The 25,894-nt window shown below is 39.3% G+C and overlaps 1 protein-coding gene and 1 pseudogene across 2 annotated transcripts; both read right to left on the bottom strand.

Annotated features, from left to right (window-relative positions):
* Positions 1-1,105: 1,105 nt before the first annotated feature.
* On the bottom strand, positions 1,106-3,422 carry LOC145160614 (pentatricopeptide repeat-containing protein At5g56310 pseudogene; annotated as a pseudogene). The gene is made up of 2 exons (XR_013738169.1): positions 1,782-3,422; positions 1,106-1,591 (listed from the first exon to the last, which is right to left on the bottom strand). The product of XR_013738169.1 is annotated as a pentatricopeptide repeat-containing protein At5g56310 pseudogene (transcript).
* A 2,841-nt stretch (positions 3,423-6,263) lies between these two features.
* Positions 6,264-7,408, bottom strand: LOC145158345 (uncharacterized). Its single transcript, XM_079077255.1, has 4 exons — positions 7,370-7,408; positions 7,134-7,286; positions 6,673-6,970; positions 6,264-6,532 (listed from the first exon to the last, which is right to left on the bottom strand). The coding sequence occupies exons 1-4, from the start codon at positions 7,406-7,408 to the stop codon at positions 6,264-6,266; spliced, it is 759 nt and encodes a 252-aa protein (XP_078933381.1).
* Between the last annotated feature and the right edge of the window lie 18,486 nt (positions 7,409-25,894).

Below are 25,894 nucleotides of genomic sequence, written 5' to 3'. Positions count from 1 at the left end.
ACCATACCGGATGGTCTAAGACATTGATCATATATGTATATTCGTAATGTAATTTTGTTAGTTGTATACATTGTTTATTGCATATTATATTTGTATAGTCATAATGGAAATTGTATAACTCATCTTGTTAATTGAAATTTATTTTTGGATATTCAAATATGAACATGCATTCTCTTCAAGTATGAATATGAACTTAGGTGGTATTTATTTTTTTGAGGCAAAAATTCATGAAGTTTGTGGACCATCTCTGCAATTCTCTGCAGCAGAAAAGGTGGACTAAACGGCTGCAGACTGTAATAAGAAGATTGTTTTTTAACATCTGCATGTTGGTGCACATATTAAAAAAAAAAAAAAAAAATTGATTTTATATAATGAAAATAGTTTTTTAATACCGAAAATTTAATAATGTATGACATTTTAGCAAAAATTTATGATATTTCAGCAAAAAAATAATGATATTTCAACAAAAAAAATAATGATATTTCAGCAAGAAATTATCATTATTTAATATAAAAAATTGAAAAAAAAATCATTTAGCAAGAATAAACTAAAAAAAAACGAAAAAAAAAGAAGGTGAAACAAGAATTCAACAAAATTTCAACAACATATAATCAATATTCATCAAGATTTCAGCAAAAAAATAAAATAAAGAAGAAGTTGGAAGAGGCAATACAAGTGCTGTCCAAACAGAACACACACAAAAATATTTGTTAATTTATTAATTCTGAATTGATTTCATACATTCTAGTATGAATACGTATTTGTTAATTGATTTTTTAATATCAGAATTTCGTAATGATATTCCACGTAACATCAGGTTATGGACATTCTAACACGAATATGCATTGTTTTGTAAAATCTGTATTTTTTTTTTATAAAAATCAAGATAAAATTTGCATTTTAAAAATTCAAACATTAAAATCTCAATTAAATTAAAAAAATAAAATAATTATTTATTTATTAATAATCCCTAAAATTCCTATGGAAATCTACTTTCCTTGTTTATCTCTTTCACTTTTACCATATTGCCCTTATATATATATATATAACTTAACGAGATGTTGAACCTACCGTAAGTAAAGTACATCAAGTAGCAACGGGATCAAGACAAATGCACATCGATATAATCAATAACAAGATGTAGCTTACCATTAAAGTTAACTACAATACTTATGATCTATCAGATGTGACTAATGACTTAACATAAGTACAATCTTCGATACCTTCAACCGTTCTTGCATTAATGACGATTAGACCTCGTCTGCTCGGCCTGGTAAGGCGATGATTCTCAATGTAAGACATATAAAAGATCGTGAGAATGAAGAGTATAGGTATGCGGACTTGATTACTTTACATTCACTACTCGAATTTGAATTAAGATCATTGACCGACTTAACCATCAGAGTGTTCTCCCGGGACCGTCCCTGGTGAACTTCTGGTTGTGTTGTTTTTCAGGCACGTACCTCCGACTCTCTTACTCATAACCAGTCTCGGTCTTCTCAAGAGTTGAGGCTGGTGAACCTGTCTTGCTCGGAGTGGTGGTACCTCCGGTAACGTCCCTAATCCGCTGCCCCCTAGCATGACTCTATCCCTAACCCAAAAAAAAAAAATAGTTACAAATTTATGGTCACCTTACTTTTCTACTTACCGGATTGGCTAATTTGAATAATTATTAGTAGACTACACTTGTAAAATTACGTATCAAAATACATTTTGTATTTTTTGCCATCAACTTCACATCAAACTAAGAAAAATGTTTAACAAGAGTTTTACGCCTTTACCTCAACCAATCATAGATATGTCACTTTCAATTCATTTAAATTATATTTTTTATTTCAAGTTCTCAACTCAAACATATGATCAAATTATTCACCACCGACAATGCTCCAACCGGGTGTTTTCGTTAAACTCCCATCTTTAATAATCCCCCTCACCCTCAAAACATCTTCCCAACGTCCAACATCTGCATACATATTTGACAAAACAACATAAACTCCATGATTATCCGGCTCCAATACAATCATCTTCTTCACCACTCTTTCTGCAACCTCAAGATTTCCATGGCTACCACAAGCACTCAACAAGGCTCCCAAAATCTTCAAATCAGCTTTCCATGGCATCCCCTTTATCAACTCCTCCGCCTCCACTACCCTCCCACCTCGACCTAGAAGATCAACCATGCATCCATAGTGTTGTATCTTGGGCTCGATTCCATAAACACTCCTCATCGATTTGAATATTTTCCATCCAAAATCAAGCATTCCGGCATGGCAGCAAGCAGATAAAACCCCAACAAACGTCCGATCATTTGGAACCACCCGATGTCTCTCTAACTCGTGAAAGTAATCGAGGGCTTCTTTGGCATGGCCATGAATTGCTAACCCTGAAATCATCGCATTCCAGGTTACAATGTTTTTGTGAGGCATATTATTGAAGCAATTTCTAGCCATGACGAGTGCTCCATTCTTGGCGTACATGTTCACCAAAGCAGTATCAAGAATAACTCCAGTTTCGAGTCCTTTCTCCTGTATGTATCTATGGATCTTCTCTCCAATGTCTATACACCCCGATTGTGCACAAACTGATAGTACAGATGAAAGGCTTGGACCATTTGGTTCGAATTTTTGAGCTACCATTTCATCGAACAACGCCAATGCGTCTTCTGGGCAATTATTTTGAGCGGAGCCACATACAATTGTGGTCCAAATGTTGACGTTTTTGTCAGGAAATTCGTCGAACACTTGGCGGGCGTCTTCCAAGCTGCAAGAGACAGAGTAGCCTCTGATCAAACTATTCACAACATGCAAATCCAGGTCTAAGCCGACTTTTACCACTTGGGTATGTACTTGTTTGCAGGATGTAAGCGATTGTAAGTTAGAACACGCCTTGAGAAGAAAAGGGAATGTGTGTTTACCAGGGGTAACGCCGATTCGACGCATCTTTATATACAGGAACAATGCTTCACTTGGATCAGGGCTGATCGCTAGGCCTCTAATGAGGGTGTTCCACATAAACATGTTTGGTTGTTGTACACTATTTAGTAGTTTGGAAGCATAAATTAGGTCGCCATGAAGGGAAAGAGCGGAGAAGGATAGTAAACGGCTAGCGGCGAAGTTGTCGTTTATGGTGGCAGAGACGATCATTTGAGCGTGGATTTGTTGGAGCTGTCGCATCGAAGTGCATTTGTCTGCGAGCAGCGATAACTTAGATAAGTGTGGAGGGAGTGGACTTTGTATATGAACACATCTGATGGCGGACCGTGACGATCGAAGTCGGTGTTTCCCGATGGGCGGTCGCCGGAACATATGTACATTCACTCGGATAATGGATACAGATAAAACAAGCAATAGATCCGGTCATGCATGAGAAAATTGTTAACGAATGCAGTTCTAAGGCCGGTCTGGGAGCGGGAAAGGGGTGAGGAAAGGGGTGAGGAAGCTTCCTTAACACCACTCCTTGGGTGACGCAAAGAACCCGCGGGAAAGAGGTGGGGGAGGGGTGCCGCACTCTCTCTCTTCATGTTATTGGACAGTTTTGTTTTTTGTTTTTATCTTTTTTAATATTTATAAAATTATATACCTATTATAAAAATATAAAAAATATATCAAAATTCGTGGTTTTTAATTCCCTACAAAATGAGTATAATATATGTATGAAATATATTTAAAAAAAAAGTGAGGGAAGGGCTTCCCACCCATTCCTTGGCTTTTAGGTGAGGAAAGAAAAATGAGGGAAAAGGAGGTATGGCCCACAAAAAGTGAGGGAAGGTTCCTTCCCACACCCTCCGGTCTAATGTAGGGTGTTCGGATTGAATTGAAGTGCGTATTAGCAATAGTTAAGCATTTTGGAGTCTTAGGATGAATTAAAATACAATCAACTAAACTAAAGTAGTTTTTGTTTTTTGAAACTATAGACCTTATCTTAGGGCACCCATACGGGTCTTACACTCGTCGCATGAGGTTGATGTGGAGGAGTACTCTATGCGTAAACACCACTCCAAGCTCCTGTAATCGTGGCAGAGAGTAAGTCGGGTTACAACTTACGGACAATCACAAAGGAGAGAAAATAATACTCTCTCTCTCTCTCTCTCTCTCTCTGTGTGTGTGTGTGTGTGTGTGTGTGTGTATGTGTGTGTGTAGACCATTGTGAGGTGTTGATGGAGTTTGGTTGTGATGAGATGGACGTGCTTTTTGACCCGTTAAGCACTCTTCGGACTCCTGATGGCCTTATATACGTTTCATAATCGCTTTCATATGTTTGTTTTAAAACGATTTTATCCATGTAGTTTTTTGGAATGTAACAACTTTATATATATATATATATATATATATATATATATATATATATAATATAAAATATCTAAAGGTTTCGTAAAAACAACATTTGTAACACCTTAATATATTTGAAAGGATTCATAATAAACCCTAAAATTTTATTTTTAAATGATTGTGATTTGTTTTTATTAATTACAAAGACAAAAGATGGAGTTATATCACATTATTTTCTTTCATACTACATTAGTTTAGTAAAAAGTTTAAAACTAATGCCATTAACATTGTCATATCAAACATTTCAACCATAAAGAGCATAAACTATATACATATGTAAAGGTTAAATATAATAAATCACAATATTTTGTCATTCATTTGTCCTGCATATATAATTATATAACTATTGGATGTGTTAGTTTAATCACACCACACAAAAACGCTTTCTAGTATCTCAAAACTTAAAAACATTCACTAATATTTTGCAAGTAATGGCATCCGAATGTGGTCATGATTCACAATCTTCTAATGGTGTCTGAGCTTGGTCAAACAACTAAACGGTTGTTGTGGTTAAATCCACAAAAAGAAATTCAATGATAATGAAACATTTATAATAGATAATACTTAGAGTAAATTACACGAATCTTCCCCGGTCCAAGTGCCAAATTGCACGTTCAGTCCATATTTTTGAAAATTAACTCGGACCATCCCTCATGTATTTAAATACTACCTGCCCAGTCCCTATTGTCGTTAGACGTTAGTTTTCTCTGTTTGGATGCCCCACGTGCCTTGCACGCAGGGGTATTTTCGTCATTTCATGTCGTGTGCCCCTATTAGAGCCGTTGCCCCTCCCCCGCTTTCATTTATCTTCGTCGGTCTTCTTCCCCCTTTCGTTCTTCGATTAGCCTTCTCCAACCAACAAAAATGGCAATTAGATGCAATTGTGGAGCTGAAGTTGTGATTCGTACCTCATGGAGCAAGAACAACCCTGGAAAACGTTACTATGCTTGTTCTAACCCGATTAATTTTGATTTCTTGATAAATCTAACCTAATCTCCTAATTTCTTCTATTTTTCTGTAAATTTTAGCATTGTGAAATGTTTCTACACTTACTTTGCAGGATCGTGGTTGCAAGTTCATTGGTTGGGTGGTGGAGGATCACAAATGTGCTTGTATGAACATTAGGATGAAGCTTGAATAACAAAATCTGAAACTGAAGTTGTATCTAGCTATTAGTTGGTTTTTGTTTGTGTCAATTCTAGTGTACAAAGTGTAGGATAAGTTATCAAATACGTTTACCTTTTAGTTGTACAAACTGAAGTTGGATGTATCAGTTTGCAAGTTAATGAAAATGGGGTGTTTTTTTTGGTAATTGCCAAACATGTATTTATACCAAAACAACAATTTATATCATACCATTAAGTCATCAAACCATTACAAACATGCATTCCTACATTAACAACCTAATTAATCATTAAGTCATTCAAACCATTACAAACATTCATCCAGTCAACATAGTTTGAAGTACATCACCGTCATAGTTAAAGAAGTAGCACAACATTAGTTCAAACCGAAATTACAGACCCAAAAGACATGAAAGAACATTGTTTCAAGTACATCAAAAGCATTAGCTAACCAAAAGACATGAAAGTAATACACAAACACTAAACCATCAGACTTTTCCCCTTGTTCACAGCACCTGAGTTCTGTCCCACACTAGCATTCTGTCCCACATCACTACCACTGGCTTGTGATCCTCCCACTATCTGCCCCTTACATCTCCTACCATTATGCCCAATATTTCCACACTTTGAACATCTAACTGTTCTGGTCCCTCTAGCACTATCATCTTCAGTAACAAATCTTATTCTTTTCTTTTTTGGCCTACCAATAGGCACATGATGTTTTAGTGGTAGTAACTTTGTTGGACAAGGACTTTTTTGCCCACATCATCCTCCCATTAATTGGTTCAATTTTAAAGGCATAAATCTCTGGTCATGTCTTCAACCAGTATGTTGGGTGAACCCATGTTTCAGGTATCCCAACATTCTCATTATTTCTCCTCATATCCCATGTAGCTGCAATTGTGTGCTTGCATGGCATGCCAGTGACCTCCCACTTGTTACATGAGCATGCATGTTGTGCTATGTCGACTACACATTGGTCCACACCTTCACCACCTATAACCTGATACTTCCTATTTCCACAAAACACAACCCTATACTCTGCAACTTTAACTTTGATATTCTCTAGAGTCTTGGTAGCTGTAGGAGTTAGTGGGCCAAATCATTTGTCAATTGTCTTTTGGACAATAACAAACTTCTTCATTATGTACTCTCTAATAAATTCCAAGAAAAAATTGGTTTGTCACGACCCTTGACAAGTTTTCTATTCAATGTCTCACAAAGGTTGTTTAACAATGCATCACAATGTGCTCTTCCTGTAGAATAACAATGTTGCATCACAATTTTCAGTAATCTTTTAAGATGCATACAATCAACAATGTTGAAGAATGATAACATGTATAACTTAACTGTGAAGTGAGACTTAGACCAATGTTGGTGTGGAATGGCTTTAAGCCATTCATATGCATCATTGTTCAATTTCTTCAGTTCATCAATTGTAAGATTGAATTGTTGTACAGTTGATGTTGTTGCACATTTCCAAAGACAATCTTTAAACTCCTTGCCCCTCCACTTCCACTTCATATTCTCATGGGTATGACGAAGGCAAAATCTATTTTCTGCACATGGAAACAATTTTGCAATTGTAGGAAAAACACCATACAACAAAAACATAGAAAAAATTTATATAATTAGTACAAATAATATAAAGGTTAAGTAGTTAAACAATGTATACTATTACCTTCTGCCTATCATTTATAAATGTGAAGTTCGAATTGGTAGTCAAATCCAAATCATCACCAAGATTTTTTAGAAACCATGTCCATGAGTTGTAGTTCTCAGACTCTACAACACCATATGCTACTGGGTAAGTGCATTTGTTTCCATCTAATCCCTATAACAGTAAGAACAAATTAGGTTAACATCTACAAGTCATATGTAAGATTAAGTAGTTAAACCGTGTATACTATTACTTACCACTGCTTTTAGAATCATACCAGGGTAGGGACCCTTCATGAATGCACCATCCAGTCCAAGAAAGTCCCTTTTCCCTGCTGCAAAACCTTGTTTCAGTGGCCCAAGACATATATATATATATATATATATATATATATATATATATATATATATATATATATATATATATATATATATATGTAACGCCCGTGTTTCGAGGCTAAGCATTGATGCGATGATGTAATAGATAGGGTCAACAAATGTAACATATTTCGAAGTAATAAAGATGAATTACTGGAATATTATGTGAATTATGTGATTTTATGTGATTATATACTTGTTGTAAAGATATAATAAAAATAAGCGTCAAAATAAAACGTTAGATAAGCCCGATATCTATGAAGAAAGTTATAGTGGCCATGACAAGGATTTCGGAGATATAAAGAAGACCGAAATCCGAGTTATAACGAAGAACTTATGACCTGTCGAAATTTCGCGACAGAACCGGCACAACATTGCGTGACATAAAAAGTAAGTTTACGATAAAGTGCTTTTTAGCCTTAGCGATCTAAATGAAAGTCATAGTATATGTTAAACCGAGAGCGTGCATAAAAAGAACGTCCAAATCCGACTTTGTATGAGGAAGTTATGAATTTTCTAAGATTTGGCATAGCAGTGTGCAGCTCGGAATTCGAATTATAGATCGAGCGATTTTTAGCCGACATAACCTAAATGAGAATCGAAGATCTCATCGATAGTAGTTCAACGGTAAAAAGACAGACAAAAACGAATGTTGTATGAAGAAGTTATTAATTTTTAACGGACTTTTCCGGTCCCGGCCTGTTAAAAATATAACTTTAAAAATAAAGTCAAAATTAGCCAACGGAGTCGAAATAAGAGTTGTAGAGTACAGTCTCAACTACGCGTGGATATAAAGAACGTCAAAAACGGAGCTCGTATGCGAAAGTTATGAAATTTTGAAGTTAGAGGCACACATTTCAAGGCTATCCGAAGAGAACGCCCCACGTGCGAGGGTACGCCCTGCGTACTGAAGTACGCCATGCGTACGAAGTCCATCCTCTACGTGGTCTCTTTCCTTCTGCGGTCCAAAATAAGCCACGATGCACCACTGAAGATCCGCCGCGTGTCCACTACGCCCGCGTAGATCCGAAGTACGCCCAGCGTACCGCGAGGCTTCGACCCTATAAAAGGGGGTGCGAGGCCAACCGATTTTCTCACTCATTTACACCTTTCTTTCTCTCTCTACTCTCTCTCTAGCCATCCTAAACCACCCCGAAGCCTAGGAAACCTCCCTAGCACTAGAAGAAAGCCTCGGAGCACCCGCAGGCTCCGAGAAAAAGAGTTTTTCGGTTTAGAAACTCTGCCCCCGCAGAGCCCGGTTTTCAAGCAAACCTCCCGGTTTCATCAAAGAAGATTATTTTAAGAAGCGAAGTGTTGTCTGAATCACCACCGTATCAAGTGAGTGTGTAGTCACTTTCATCTTACACATATATATGAAATATTTTATATAAATTACATGCTATGTGTATATATATTATCTATTTACCTGAGATGTATGCTGTATGAAAAATTTAAACTTTGTTTTTCAGATCTGAACTGTATATGTATTTTATATCTACAAATATGTTGGGTAAAACATGGGTAGATGAAATAGTTGATGTGTGATGAAATAAAATGATGAGAGGCCTCAGTGTTGACGATGATCCAGTTATCTAGTGGAGTATAGATGACGGCCACATACTTTTCTAGGAAGTCTAGTGGAACGCTAGCAAGCTCGCAACCTGTAGGTGTTTGAGAACGATGTGTTCACCGGTGTACTCCATCCCCCTTATGGTTGCCTTGTGGGTATTTATGGCCGAGGAATCCCCTCAGCAGTAGAGTCCACCCCGATGATGATCCTTAGGCTAGGTCCATTTTATTAGATGCTTTAGGGATGTAAAGTGAGGATAACGGGAACGGGTAATCGGGTTTGTTTGGTTTGATGAAATTAATAAACTTATTTATTGTAGGTTGAAAACCCTATATGCTCACCAGGCTCCCAAGCCTGAACCACTCAGTTTCTTGTATTACAGGTAGTGGCAAGGGCATAGTTGGATGATCTGACAAGAGATTATGGATTTATAGGTCAGTAGAAAATATATAGAATGTTGTAAGGCCTATATTGTTTTTGAGGCCAATTTTATTTTGTGGCCTATGATGTTTTGTTTATGCTTTTGATCTGTATTGACGATAACATCCCGAGTTTTGTAATATAATGAAAATACATTTCTTTAAGAAATGCTTTGATAAATTTTTATCATATTTTGATTTGGGACCAAATTCTGCAACACTTTCTTTAAAAGGTTACTCTGATTTTATTATAAAGCATAAACGCAATCGGTCTCTTTCTGGCCGTGAAAATGGAGATGTCACAATATATATATATATATATATATATATATATATATATATATATATATATATATATAGGCTTAGGTTATTATATTCAAAGTAATTATTGTGTTATTGTATGCATAAATGTGGACCAATCATTTTACTTATTTTAAGAAAATGATTAATACATATTATTGAATTAAATATAATTGATAAATACCATCAAATTTAACTAGAAGAGTATTTTAGTCAATTAATATAGATTTAATAAAGGAAATATGCATATTTTAAGTGATCATAGATTCTATTGATTTTAAAAATCCGATTTTACGAATTATAATGTTTTTAATTCGGACATTCTGACAGAATATTTTTTAGTATGTTCAAAAATAAAAATATTCTAGAACCATAAAATAATAAAAATATTTTTGAACATATTTCTTGATCATGACTTTAAAAATTTCTTGTAGAATAACAAATTCTCGAACCAGCAATTGAAGAATTAAAACAAAAATTACATTATTTCTTATAGATTACATGTAACAATTGCTAAGAATTACATTTATTGTTAAAGAATAAAACTAAAAACTTTCAAATCGAGAAAAAAACATCAAAATCTAACAAAGACACTAATACATTCTAAAAGAATAATGTTGCTAAGAGGCGTCGTTCAAATTTCGTGGTCCGTTCGTCAAACATCAGCTTCTGTGGAAACAAATCCAATGAATAAATTAGTGAGAAAATATCCATATTCCATTCCAACATAATTGGAATTCGTGATTCCATTCTGATAGAATTGGAATTCATTTACCAATAATTGGAATTCGTGATTCCATCCTAAACACATCCAAAATTTCTTTTATTTCTGTCAAACAATCAACCCAAACATCCATTCTATATATTGAAATCAAGTCAAATTAAAAAAACCCATTTGAAGATTAAACTTCATTGGTTTATAGTAAATCAGTCAAAATAAGAAGAAGAAGGAAGAAACCTGTACCCATCGACCTCTTTGTCTCTCGTTCTCACCTCACCAGAAAAAAGAGGAAGAAGTGGCAGAGCCGCCTACTGCCGCCGCTAAGCGTCCATCCCCACACCCCTGCTCGTCGATCACCACCAAGACCAAGGCCCTTTTCCCTTTTCCTTCTCTTTGGCCCAATCGGAAACCTTTTTTTCCCACTGATCGAACCCCGTTCACGTACCATTCAACCACCGTCGAAGCAAACCCACCGAACACCCCCTTCTTCTTCATTGCTAAAACCATAATATCCAAATATCATAATAGAAAACCATAAGTCGTGTGTCTCAAAATGTCATAAAATACGTCTCATATCACAACTGATGTCAAATCATCTCAAAATATCAGAGTCTAACTCCCAGGCTAAAACTGTGGTGTGTGCCATGCCATCATCCCGAGCCCTTCCCCTGGCTAGCTGAAGTACCTGAAACCAAAACTGAAACTGTAAGCACGAAGCTTAGTGAGCTCCCCCAAACTACCACATACCATACAATAACATATAAAACACATATTGGGCCTTGCCCACTGCATCAGACCGAAGTCCGGAACTAACTAGGGCCTTGCCCTCTGCATCGGACCGAAGTCCGGAACTAACTAGGGCCTTGTCCACTGCATCGGACCGAAGTCCGGAACTAACTAAACATAGCATAACATAACCATAACATATAACAAATACACATATACTGCATACTGCATCGGACCGCAGTCCGGAACACATAACACATAGACATGCCTGAATCACAAAGACATCAAGCATACTGAACTACTTCTCGGGACCACCCCGACATCGGACCGCAGTCCGGAACTACTTCTATCTAAACGGGCCGGCATTGTGGCCGTAGACCCGTTCCTACTGGAAGGAAACTCACCTCGAAGAACTGACTGCTGAAAATCCGAGTGAAAGATCCCTGACTGTTGTCCTGGCTGCTCTCCGGCTATCATGACCAATAAAACCCTTAATCAAAACGAGGATCCTTCTATGGGTGAAATGACTATTTTACCCCTGCTATGGTGTGGGTCATAACCAAGGCCCAAACCCTTTACTTCTTTCTAAGTCCACTAATGGCCCATTAAAGGCCCACTAATGGCCCAATTTTCTAAATTGGGCCTAACTCCTCATATGGCCCTACTTAAGCCCAAAAATGCCTTTGGCCCATACTCTGACTCCTGCTGGCCCACTAAGGCCCAAAGTCCAAAATACAGCCCACACCGATGCCCAAATACCCAAGGTCCAAACTGACTGAGTTACGCGGGGCGTACTTCGAAGTACGCTTAGCGTAAGTGCTTGATGGCGATTACGCTGGGCGTACTCACATGTACGCTCAACGTAATACCCTGTTAAGTCCTTTCTCTATTAAGTGCTTAATATTCCGAGTCAGAAGCTACAAACTTAGATCCAAGTCTTATTCCATGCCTTAAACCATAAAGTTGCTTACTTGATGGCTTACATGACTCACATAAGCTCAAACTCTAAAAACAATGATCTATTTCCATGGAAATGGCTAGATCTCATGCATGGCTTCATGAAAGACTCAAAGACTGAAACTTTATTGCTAAGAAGGTGTTTTGAGCCTCAAGGATGGCAACCCCAAGCTCAAAAACGGATTCACAAGATCAAGGTCCAACCTTTGGACCTAAAGAGGTCCAAAACTCCCATAACCCTAGATCTAGAATATGAGGAAGAAAGTTAAGTGCATTATACCTTCTTTTGTGACAAAAGGGTGAGCTTAGTCCAGATCCTTGAGCTCAAGCTTCTTCTCCAACCTTTCCTTTCCTTCTTCACAACTTTCTTTCACTAAAAGCACTCACAAAAGCAACTTCACACAATGAAGAGGGTAAGAACGAGTTAGGGTTTTCTTGTGGGTGAGGAGGATGATAAGAGACCAGGGGGGAGGCTATAATGGGGTTTATATAGCTCTCAAACCCTGAAATTAGGGTTCAGTGTCTGATCGCGTACGCTGGGCGTACCTTATGGTACGCTGTGCGTACGCCTCTCATGACCCGCGCATCCAAAGACACTACGCCCCGCGTACGCCGGGTTACGCCCCGCGTACGGCTTATGTGCAGCCTACATCTCGGCCCAAGAGTCTTAAGGTCCAATCCAAAATGTCAAGTCCAACCTTAGTCCAATAGCTTTTAAGATGCATAATAAATTAATTAATACCTCGAGAGACGGATGTTACAATTCACCCTCACTTGAATCAGACTTCATCCTCGAAGTCTGCTGCTACTGAATCTGAAAACAACTCCGGATAATGCTCCCTCATCTCCTCCTTGGACTCCCATGTCCACTCTGAACCCTTCCGGTGCTGCCACTGCACCTTTACTAGCTGAACTACCTTGTTCCTCAAGGTCTTCGTCTTCCGATCCAAGATCGCAATGGGTCTCTCGATGTAATTCAGGCTGCTATCAACCTGAATATCCTCCAATGGTACAACTGCTGACTCATCCTCCAAACACTTCCGTAACTGAGATACATGGAACGTGTTGTGGATCTGGCTGAGCTCTGCTGGAAGATCCAAACGGTAAGCAACCCGACCCACCCGGGCCAAAACCCTGAAGGGACCAATGAATCTGGGGCCCAGCTTGCCCCTTTTCCGGAACCTGATGACACCCTTCCAGGGTGACACTTTCAGGAGGACCATATCGCCTACCTAGAACTCCAAATCAGAACGCCTCTTATCGGCGTAACTCTTCTGCCGACTCTGAGCAGTCTGGAGCCGGCTACGGACCTCCTGTATCAACTCTGTGGTCTTAAGCACCACCTCAGTGCTTCCCATGACTCTCTGACCAACCTCGCCCCAACAGATTGGGGTCCTACACTTCCTCCCGTAGAGCATCTCAAAGGGAGGTCGGTCTATACTGGAGTGGTAACTACTGTTATACGAAAATTCCACTAATGGAAGGTACATATCCCAACTGCCACCAAAATCTAGGACACATGCCCGAAGCATGTCCTCGAAATTCTGAATCGTCCTCTCGCTCTGCCCGTCCGTCTGAGGGTGGAAAGTGGTGCTGAAAAGGAGACGAGTCCCCATCTCGTCATGGAACCGCTTCCAAAACCTGGAAGTAAACCGGACGTCTCGATCTGATGCTACTGAAACAGGCACTCCATGACGTGCCACAACCTCTCGTACGTAAATATCGGCTAACTTCTCGGCTGATATGCTCTCCTGGATCGGTACGAAATGCGCGCTCTTGGTCAACCGATCCACTATGACCCAAATCGAATCAACTCCACGTGCAGTCCTGGGAAGCTTAGTAACAAAATCCATAGTGATATCCTCCCATTTCCACACGGGAATGTCCAATGGCTGCATCTTGCCATGGGGTCTCTGGTGCTCTGCCTTGACCTTCCTGCAGGTCAGGTATCTCTCCACATACCAAGCTACGTCCCGCTTCATGCAGGGCCACAATAATCGGGTCGAAGATCTCTGTACATCTTCGTCGCCCCTGGGTGGATGGAGAATCGAGATTTGTGGGCCTCATCCATCAACACCTGTCGTACTCCTCCCCAGTATGGCACCCAAACTCTCCCATAAAGGGTCAACAATCCTCGACTGTCATAATCGAAAGAAGCTACTCGGCCCACGATCCTCTCGCACTTCTGTCTTTCCTCTTTTAGGCCCCCAACCCGTGCCTCTCTAATCTGCTCCAATAATGGAGTAATCACTGTCATCCTCAGACATATATCTCTGATCGGGGCCGTCATCGCCTTACGGCTCAGGGCGTCGGCCACTACGTTGTCCTTGCCCGGATGATAAAGGATCTCACAATCATAGTCCTTCACCACATCTAACCACCGACGCTGCCTCATGTTTAGATTCGGCTGATCCATAAGGTACCTCAGACTCTTGGGATCCGTGTAAATGGTACAACGGACCCCATAGAGGTAATGTCTCCAAATCTTGAGGGCGAACACCACTGCCCCCAGCTCTAAATCGTGCGTCGGATAGTTAGCCTTGTGAGGCTTCAACTGTCTAGAGGCATACGCTATCACATGCCCTCGCTGCATCAACACTACTCCCATACCTGTGATCGAAGCGTCACAGTAGACTACGAACTCATCCACTCCCTCTGGCAGGGTAAGAATCGATGCCTCGCACAATCTCTGCCTGAGGGTCTCAAATGCTGCCTGCTGCTCAGGCCCCCAGCGAAATGCCACCGACTTCCTGGTCAGTCGAGTGAGCGGAACTGCTATCTTGGAGAAATCATGGATGAATCTCCTGTAGTACCCTGCCAAACCTAGGAAGCTCCGAATCTCAGATGGAGACCTTGGGACCTCCCACTGCATCACGGCCTCTATCTTGGCCGGATCTACTAGTATACCCTTCTGGTTGACGAGGTGTCCAAGGAACTGCACCTTGCGCAACCAGAACTCACACTTGGAGAACTTTACGAAAAGTCTCTCCCTCCTCAGTGTCTCCAGCACCTCCCTCAGGTGCTCCTCGTGCTGCTCCTGAGTCTTGGAGTAAACCAAGAAGTCGTCAATAAACACTATCACAGACCGATCTAACATCGGTCTGCATACACGGTTCATGAGATCCATGAACGCGGATGGTGCGTTGGTGAGCCCAAATGGCATCACCACAAACTCATAATGACCATAGCGGGTCCTAAAAGCAGTCTTCTGCACATCATCATCTCTAACCCGCATCTGGTGATATCCGGACCGTAGATCAATCTTGGAAAACCAAGATGCCCCCTGCAGCTGATCAAACAAGTCATGTATCCTCGAGAGTGGGTAACGGTTCTTTACCGTTACCTTATTCAGCTCCCGGTAATCAATACACATACGGTACGACACGTCCTTCTTCTTCACAAACAGGATCGAGGCTCCCCATGGCGAACTGCTCGGTCTGATAAAACCCTTGTCTAGTAGCTCCTGCAGCTGCGTAGACAATTCCTGCATCTCGGGAGGAGCCAATCGGTATGGTGCCTTGGCTATTGGAGCCGCACCAGGAACCAGGTCAATCTTGAACTCAACCTGTCTCTCGGGAGGTATCCCAGGCAAATCCTCTGGGAATACATCCGGGTACTCGCGTACTACCGGTACAGCGTCAACTGTCGCCTTGCCCTTCTCCCGGGTATCTAAAACATAGGCGACGTACCCCGCACAACCCTGCTGAAAGTAGCGCCTCACTCTCGCTGCTGAACACAGAATCGGTCCGCGCTGTGGCCTCTCACCCTGAATCACTAACTCTCCCCCACTAGGAGTGCGGACCCTCACTAACTGCAGTTCACAGTCAATCACTGCCCCATTTGGGGCTCAACCAATCCATACCCACTATGACCTTATTCCCTCGCAGGGGAATAGGAACCAGATCTACTAAAAACTGCTCATCAAATAACCGCAGCGAACACCCCCTATGTACCCTCGCGACCCTGACGGTCCTGTCATCAGCTATCTCAACCTCAAGTGGACGGTCCAGCTCCCCCGGAGCTCTGCTAAACCGCTTGCTAAGCGCAAGTGAGACAAACGATCGGGTGGCCCCCAAATCAAACAATATTGTAGCTGAAATGTCGTTCACTAAGAACGACCCTGAATACAAACACATAATCATGAGAAATAATCAATATTAAATACAGAGAGAAGAGGAAAATACATACCCGTCACCACATCAGGAGTCACCCGCGCCTCCTCTGCTGTCATTTGGAAAGCTCTACTCTTCGCCACTGGCGCCTCAGTCAGACCCTGACGGCCGTCTGTAATCCTCAAGGTAGCAGGGGCAGGTGCTGCCACCTTCCCTGCTGCTGCTAAACTCGGGCGCTGGGACTTTTTATGTCCCCTCTGATTGCAATGGAAGCAAATCATATCAGCTGTTGTGGTGGTGGTGGTGGTTGTACAATCTCTACTCATATGCCCGGTCCGACCGCACTTGTAGCAGCCGGAGATCCCTGCCTTGCACGCCCTATCGTGCAATCTCCCACACTTACCACACCTACTGTGGCTCTGTTGTCCTCTCGATCTGTGATCCGATACCTTGGGCTTTTTTCCCAAACTCCATGTGCCAGATGCCGCCTCTGGCTTCCTCTTCTTCTCCATCTCCAAATCTATCTCTCTCTCACGAGCCCTCGCAATCATGTCATCCAGCGTTTTACAGCTGGACCGGCTCACAAACTGCCTGATATCACTCCTCAACATCTCATGATAACGAGCCTTCTTCATCTCCTCATCAGCCACATACCAAGGAACGAGAAGAGCCCTCTCCCTGAACTTGGCGGTAATCTCCGCCACAGTCTTAGTAGTCTGAGTAAGATCCTGAAACTCCCTCGCTAACTGCTGCACCTCGATAACCGGTGCAAACTCGGCTCTGAACCTGGTAGTGAAATTGGTCCAGGTCATCGCATCGAGAGCTGCGTCATCTCCCATGACATGCCCGATCTCCTCCCACCAATCTCCTGCCCTGTCCTTCAGGAGACAGGATGCTAGTCTGACCTTGTCCCCCTCGGGACATCTGCTGGTGCAGAATGCATTGGCGACGTCCGCCAACCACCTGGTACTCGCAATGGGATCCCGTACCCCATGATAGTCAGGAGCTCCACATGCTCTGAACTCCCTGAAAGTGACGGTGCACGACCCCATCATGGCCGCCACCTCAGCATAAAATGTGCTTAACTTCTCATCCATCAGCTCCAAAATACCCTCCTTGATCGAACCGAAGATCACAGGAGTCTGCTCGAGTATGATGCGAGTAACCTCTGAGGAGAGAAATGTTGGGTTTTGAGCATTCTAACACTCCTAAGTGTACATGCAACCCTAAATACCTTGGATCTATGTTTTCTCTATTATACATGCAAATATGATTATCCAAGGTATTATCCTAACTAGCATACCAAAACATTGATACTAGGATAATAAAATAGATAGAATACATACCTTGTTGTTGTTGCTTGACTCCATGAAGCTTGAGAGCCTAGTGCCCCAAGTGTGACACCTCAAATGGTTCACACAACATCATGAACTCTTGGAATAACCATGAGAAGAAGACATACATGTTCAAATTGGCTAGCCCTCAAAGTATGTATCACTAGTGCCAATTTCTTGAACTAAAGGGGTTCTTATATAGTGTGGCTATTAGGGTTACACCATGTAACTCATGACTTTACCCATTCCTTATGCTTCATGGGTTTTAACCTCCATGGAGTATCCATGGATCACCACATGGGTTAAACCCAACATAAAGGAATCTTGGATCATAAGCCCACATATATAAGAATGAATGATTTACACAATCAATCCCCATATATTTAATTAGTCTCTTTTTACTCACTAAATTAAGTCCAAATTAATTCTTGATCAATACTAATTAAATAACATGATTTCATATTAATATATTAGAACTTATAATATATTAATATGTCACAAAATGTCTTTTCCTCATAAACGGTCTATCCAAACGTTCCGATGCCATGCAACCCAAATGGACCATGCCGAGTCGGGTCAAGTACATACCAATTATAGTTATGGACTTAGACACTAATCGAACAGTCTCCCACTTGGATAAGTCTAAAACTATTATTGCGTATGACTTCAGGAACCAACTGGCAATCGTAACTCTCAAAAGCCACTGTCGAACTCTGACCTTGTAGATGAACTCTGACCTTTGTCAATGACTTGTCCATTAGATAAGGGATCATATATTCCTCCATTCTAGATATCATATGGACTGAGACATGGATTATAATCATTCTCTCTGTCCATTTGTTGTTTCCCGATTTCCGATTTATGACGACTGACTAATTGAACAAATCAAATCAGTCCTGGCTCGGCCGAGCACTTCCATTTGTCATCATCAAATCATCGAGGGGCCCACAGATATCGCTTTTATCCCGAAGGTAAAAGGAATGGATAAACTTCGACTCATATGGCTTGTTCTACTACTTGTTGAATCATACACAAAGGCACGTTTTATAACATCGAGTTACCGAATGCGTTTTCGTGCAATCAATGTACAACCAACTCATAGTAACAAGTCATATCTCTAGGTTTGAAGAATATAAGATATTATCGTCTCATGATCACTCGTGATAAAATCCATGAAGTGATTCCAATGAGCGCGGGTTGAATCCAATACTCAGAACTTATGAGCACTCACGAGTGTTGTAGCCCCTTGTCCAACATCTTAGACCTCTACAAGCCAACCCATGACAGTCTTGATTCATATCTACTTCCAACATATGACCGACTGTGGATAGTTTGAATAACTTAGTCAATCAGGAAGAACGACCTAGTTATTCTGGAAGTCAAAACATGCAAAATGAAACACAATAATAATAGAATCTAATATGGTATCAAAACCTATGAACATAAATAAAACACCTTTTATTTATCACCATATGATTACACATTATTCATTGTATACTGTTTCAGCTATCAACTTTATTCTTGAATTTAAAACAATAGTTGTCCCATGCTCCAAGCATGTACACTATGTTTTCTAAACACTAGTCATGCCATACACCAAGTATGCATACTATGTTTGTCTATGATCTTCACTTTGTGAATTAGATCAATTGAACATAACTCCAATTATCCTCTTTCACAGTCCCAAATCCTTACTGCAAATGCAAGAATTCCAAATTCATGCCATTTACTGAAATCTGTTAGATTCTAAACTTATATGCATTGATCCTCCTGTAATGATTATGTACAGAGTCAGAAAGACTTGACAACAACCATTACAGAGCATTCCAAGGAGATCAACTCCTTGGAAACATCCTTCTTGCATTAAATTTCCTAATCTTACACAGATTGAATAATTTCCAACTTTGAAACATTTCCATATTCCATTTTGACTATCACTTCTGAACAAGAGTTGCCTCCTTACAGATTATGTCAATATGGTCCTTCCAGAATTAACACTATACTTCCAACTGTCCTTGAGCAACCAATCTTTGGTAAACCTTAGATTGTCCTCGACAATTGCTTAATCCTTTTAGTCATATCCAGTTCTAGACCTTTTCCCTTCTTAATGCCCCAGGCATTTGGAAAATTTTAGAAAGGATAAATATAGCACATGTAATCGATCCTATATCTGAAGCATATGGGACACGAGTCATGGTGTCTCACATAAAGACTAAACCAGTCTTTTGCTATAACATTTCCATTTCTATTTGCCAAGTTCTCATAATTCAGATTATGAAAAGGGATGCCGTAATCATAATCGAATTTTAGAACGCAAATAATGAACCCATATATAGAATTTCCTTATGTTGAGTCATTCCAACATGAAATTCATATATATATCCTTGACTAAATACGATTAAAATCTCAATCTAAGCTTTTAGAATTGAAATGAAGTATAATTTTCTCTCCCTTAATTATAGCAAAACAACTTTTTCAACCCCTGCAGCCTCACGAATTGAAACTTTTGTTTTCTATAATTAACATTGCTAACTTGCAACCTTTATCATAATTATCATGCTCCTACTAACATGATGATTATTAGCATAACACTCATGCTCCCACTAGCTTTGACATGTAATCAGAAATCAGCTGGACTTCTAGAAATCAATACTTTATTGACTTTCTTACCAAAGTTCAGATTTCTGATACTAGATTGCTTTGATAAAACTTTATCAATATCATACACCTTATCTTAGATAGCTCACATGTGTGTCTAAACAATTTTAAGAACTATGAAAAGGGATGCCGTAATCATAGTCTCGATTGTTTAGACCTTTATCACTTCTCACAAGTCCATGTTAGTGTGCCGGTTAACCACACACGCTCCACTAACGACTTTGAGAATGCAAATATCACAATTGCTATCTATATAAAATCTACTTAGTGAAAGTGTTTCGTCACCATCATTTTCATGAATCGGAGAGAAACCTTATGACACTTAGATTTTAATGGTGTATGAGTTCCTATCCATATGAATTTTGTCAAAACCATAATCAGAAGACAAGGTTACTGACAAATCCACACTTATATGGATTAAACTTGTGCAATCTTAAATTCTTGCCATTTGGCAGCTCAAGGGCCTGCCATTGCTTCCAAGTAGCTGTGCAACTAATTGAGAACTCTCAGAACTCCTATGCAAAGCCAACTTGAATAGGCACAGACATGTCGACACGATAGGTTATAAACCTCAAGTCGTGTGCTAGTGAAGAACTTCAAGTTTTATTCTTGATTAGTTCTTGAGACTTTCAAGACCTTTAAGACTCCCACTGTCCTCTTGACATATAAGACTTTCTTGTCAGATATTCAAGAGATAGTGTGGATTCTAATCAAGACAAACACTTCACATAATTGGCCTTAGTTGGTCTTTGTTTTATCCAAAACATCACAACTTACCAATTTCAAATGTACAAGAGTAGAAAACTTTTACTCTTACATTTGACAAGTGTTTTAAACCTTCTTTAAGACATGTCACTCAAGTTACAATCTTAGAGTATAACTCTAAGAATTTTTTTTGGAACGAAGTATAAATCATCTTCTTGATTTAACCACTTCAACAATTCATAGCTCCTCTTCTTAGCTACCAGAATGCACTTAGAGGATGAATTGTGATAAGGTCTCTTAATCATTAAGATGATTATATAACATGATACTAAAGTACTCTCCCATCTTTTCAGATCTGAGAAACTTTTATCTTTCTGCCTAAGTTGATTCTTCTTATTCGCTCTGCTATACATTGAAACCTTTTCCAATGTCTCAGAATTACACTTAAGCTTGTAAGTATAACCATATTTACTGAATTTTAGTAAATAATGACGAATAGTCTTAACAATTATTTGTGGTGGGCTTGATCAGTGCACAAGAATGTGTACTCGATCCTTTACTTGACTCACACATCCATGTGAACAAGTAGTTAGTCTTAATTTTTCCAATGCTTGAAAGTTCTTATTCATCATGCTATACAACTTGCATGATTCCAAGTTTCTATCCAACTGAAACTTAGGTGATGAGAATCTTTCCTTATCTGGTAAATTTAGACACTACCACAAATAAAAGAATCAAATTCATATTTCCACTCTTGCTCTTAATGGAATCTTATAAGCAACAAAAATTTTCACAAATGCCATTGTAAGGATATTTTAAAATAAATAAAATCAAAAATTTGTTTTTCTTTTATTTTAAAACTTTGCGGAAAAACTATCCTTACAATGCAAAAGCACATGAAAACTTTGTTGTTATTTATTCCTAAGCAATATATCATAACTCTTAAGAAGTAGCTCAAGAATCCGATCTTCAAACTATGCGATAGAAATCCGTCTATGCCATCAGATTCAACATATTCTTTCTTTAAGTTTCTTCACTTTTTCTTTGATTCTTAAAACATCAACATGTGACCCAGTCACATCATGTATCAAGAATCTCAGAATAGAAACTTAGCAGAGTTAGATAGTGGACTTTTACCCGAAGTAGAGTCAAACTTATTGACTTTAATATCCTTAGGTAAATTTGGCAGCTTCGCAACCAATGCCCCTTTCTTTGGCAATAGACCCTTGATAATGGGACTATCTCAGACTTAGCCGTTCTCTTTACCATTTGGTCAACCGAGTTGACTATGGCCGATCCCTTTCCATTGGGAAGAGAGAGCTTTACTGGATATCCAATGTCATCATTGTCAATGTCCATAAAGTTTTAGGAAGTTGATCTTAGCAAATAGATAAGATCATTAAGGGTCTTGTCATAGTCTGTTTCATAGGAGTCCTAAAGGAACTCACTATGTGACTTAGAAAGTGATTGAACCACCAACTTTCTCAAGACTTTGACACCCAACTCTCCCGGCTTGTCAATATGTGACTACATCTCCAAGATGAGATCACATATAGACCTTTGCTTGCCAATAGGGCTTGAGTGACCTTAAACTTTTCAGGAACTTGTGGGTTAGGGAGAATAACTGGAGGAAGTGAAAGAAGTATGATTTCCATGGGACATCATCTTCATTTAGGAAAGCTTGTTTCAAGAGATTTGGGAAGATCATAGATGTCTAAACTTAGACATCTTTTGGGAGATTATTCAAGATAGTTGATCTAAGGTCCTTAATATAACACCCAATATGAAATATTAAGGCTAGGATCCAACAACCTATTTATAATTGGAAGAGGGATGCCGTAATCCAAATTATAAAATAGTTGAAGGTAGGTAAATGACGATTTACCAATTTCCACCATGAAAAACGAAATATAATTAAGTTTTAATTGGATCTGAAACTCCTAGATCTTTTGAGATACACTGAACTTTCAATGGCATGTTTGAATCTCGATTGTGCCCTCTCAAGTTTGTGACTGGGATGCCGAGGATCACAAACAAGGTGTGAATAACCATACAAATTGACTTGGTACCCTCAACAATATTACCTAATCGATGTGCCGGTTAACCACCCACGCTCCACCGATCTATAATAAAGTTAAGTTACCCTTTGCCACTCTTACTAGTCCATGTTAGTGTGCTGGTTAACCACACACGCTCCACTAACGACTTGGTAAGGTACAAAGTGTAATTTTATGGGCTAGCACCAAATTCACATTTTCCTAAGTAACTAAGATTGGGAATTTATAAATGTTTAGTTACTTAGTATTTATCATTAATACTTTTAATGAAGGGAGAATTACAGTCCTTTCCTACCCGTTCGGCTAACGACCCTCCACCAGTCAAGGAAGCGGTGGGTGAGAGTGGACACCCATTAAACTGCCATTTTATAGGCAGTAACCTTATACCCCCCTTATAGACCGGCTTCGTGAATGAGGCCTACTAACGGTAAGATTGACTTTATCTTATACATATCTATATAATTAAAATTATAATAATAATATAAGGGTTTGAATTTTAACTTTTAAAATTCTAAGGGCTAACTTGGAATTAAAATTCATAAGTGAAACTTTTCAAATTCCAAAACTTGAGGGCAAGTTTTGAAACTATTCAAAACTAATTAATTCCATAACTTATGTGTTTAAAGTAGTTTTAATTAAAAAACTCTTCAAGTTCCATAACTTGAGGACAAGTTATGGAAGACTTTAAACTAATAAAAGAATGTAACTTTTCTTTATTTTGTAATTTATGGAATTAACTAAGGTTACACATTTTATTACTTAATGAAGTGACTCTTGAACCTCCATAACTTGAGGACAAGACTCTTCATTTTTGTAACCATTACCAACTTTTATGAGTTTTATGAAACTTAAATGTGACTTTTCATATAACTTGAGGACAAGTTACAAAAACACATTTTAGAATCAACTCTTAGATTAAAGTGGATTGAAAACACATAATCAATTAACTTTTCTATTAATCTAAGCAACTCATAAGAACAAGATAATTCAAATCAAACTTTTTCATGTAATTAGCCTAATCACTAAACTAATACAAAACATGAATCTATTGACAATTATCTTTGAAATTGGATTAGCATGAACATTACCACATCAAAAACAAGTTTATAAGTTCAAAAACAGCTTAGGGTAATGTTCCTAGTCCATTTCTAGCCAAAAAACTCGAAAATATGCTGTCTGGGGCTCCTACTCGTCGAGTGTATCAACCTACTCGCCGAGTAGGATGATTTTCTTCATGTACTCGGCGAGTTCATCAGTGGACTCGGCGAGTACAGTGCCCAGAATGCCCGAAATTCGACTTTTTCAGCATTTTTCAGCAATTTGCATCAAGTATAATTGAAAACAAGCCTAGGCTCTGATACCACTGTTGGGTTTTGAGCATTCTAACACTCCTAAGTGTACATGCAACCCTAAATACCTTGGATCTATGTTTTCTCTATTATACATGCAAATATGATTATCCAAGGTATTATCCTAACTAGCATACCAAAACATTGATACTAGGATAATAAAATAGATAGAATACATACCTTGTTGTTGTTGCTTGACTCCATGAAGCTTGAGAGCCTAGTGCCCCAAGTGTGACACCTCAAATGGTTCACACAACATCATGAACTCTTGGAATAACCATGAGAAGAAGACATACATGTTCAAATTGGCTAGCCCTCAAAGTATGTATCACTAGTGCCAATTTCTTAAACTAAAGGGGTTCTTATATAGTGTAGCTATTAGGGTTACACCATGTAACTCATGACTTTACCTATTCCTTATGCTTCATGGGTTTTAACCTCCATGGAGTATCCATGGATCACCACAGGGGTTAAACCCAACATAAAGGAATCTTGGATCATAAGCCCACATATATAAGAATGAATGATTTACACAATCAATCCCCATATATTTAATTAGTCTCTTTTTGATCACTAAATTAAGTCCAAATTAATTCTTGATCAATACTAATTAAATAACATGATTTCATATTAATATATTAGAACTTATAATATATTAATATGTCACAAAATGTCTTTTCCTCATAAACGGTCTATCCAAACGTTCCGATGCCATGCAACCCAAATGGACCATGCCGAGTCGGGTCAAGTACATACCAATTATAGTTATGGACTTAGACACTAATCGAACAAGAAACTCCCTAGTCTGCTCATCCACATGCTCGTCCCCCGAGCCTGATCCCGATCCCTCACCGGCACCTGAACTGCCGACTGCTGGTCTAGGGCGTAAAACCACCATTCTGAAAACACATAATGACAATGTCAGGAATACATATATATCTCGAGGGATCGCTACTACTACAAGTTCCCTGGGTTCATCTCAGTCTTCCTTGATTCGAGTACGGATCCTCTGCTTTCAGTAGTACGGGCCCATACTACCTTCCACATCTATCCGTACTTTCCTCAAGTACTGCCTCGACTCCACCAAGTCCCTTCTACTACTACTGCTGATCTCTTGCTAATCCCATCCTAGGCTTGTCCTAGGGTAATCACCAACCCACTCTCCGCCATCAGCTGCATAAGAAGTCCATGCTTTCTTCCCCTAACTAGCTCGCGAATACTGTTACATATTACTCATACTAGATAATTCTTCGAATGAGAGATCCTACCCTACAACGGTTGGACTCAGACAAGAGCTGCGCCATATAGCTAGACCTAACCTTCTGAAATTATTTAATCCTCACAATATGTAACGTAACATATTCATTTACTAATTAGTGAAAGATAACTAAGACTCCTAAAAGCACAAAGCAAGCAGCATTCGAGCATCGAGTACACATAATCAAACATATACTACTCTGGCTATCATACTGACAATTCTGTACTAGCATGCAGTTT

This window comes from Lactuca virosa, chromosome 2, assembly GCF_052849685.1.
Source record: "Lactuca virosa cultivar CGN04683 chromosome 2, Lactuca_virosa_CGN04683_v6, whole genome shotgun sequence".
Lineage (NCBI taxonomy): Eukaryota > Viridiplantae > Streptophyta > Magnoliopsida > Asterales > Asteraceae > Lactuca > Lactuca virosa.
The sequence above is the reverse complement of the archived record's forward strand: the minus strand, read 5'-3'. Positions and strand labels throughout refer to the sequence as shown.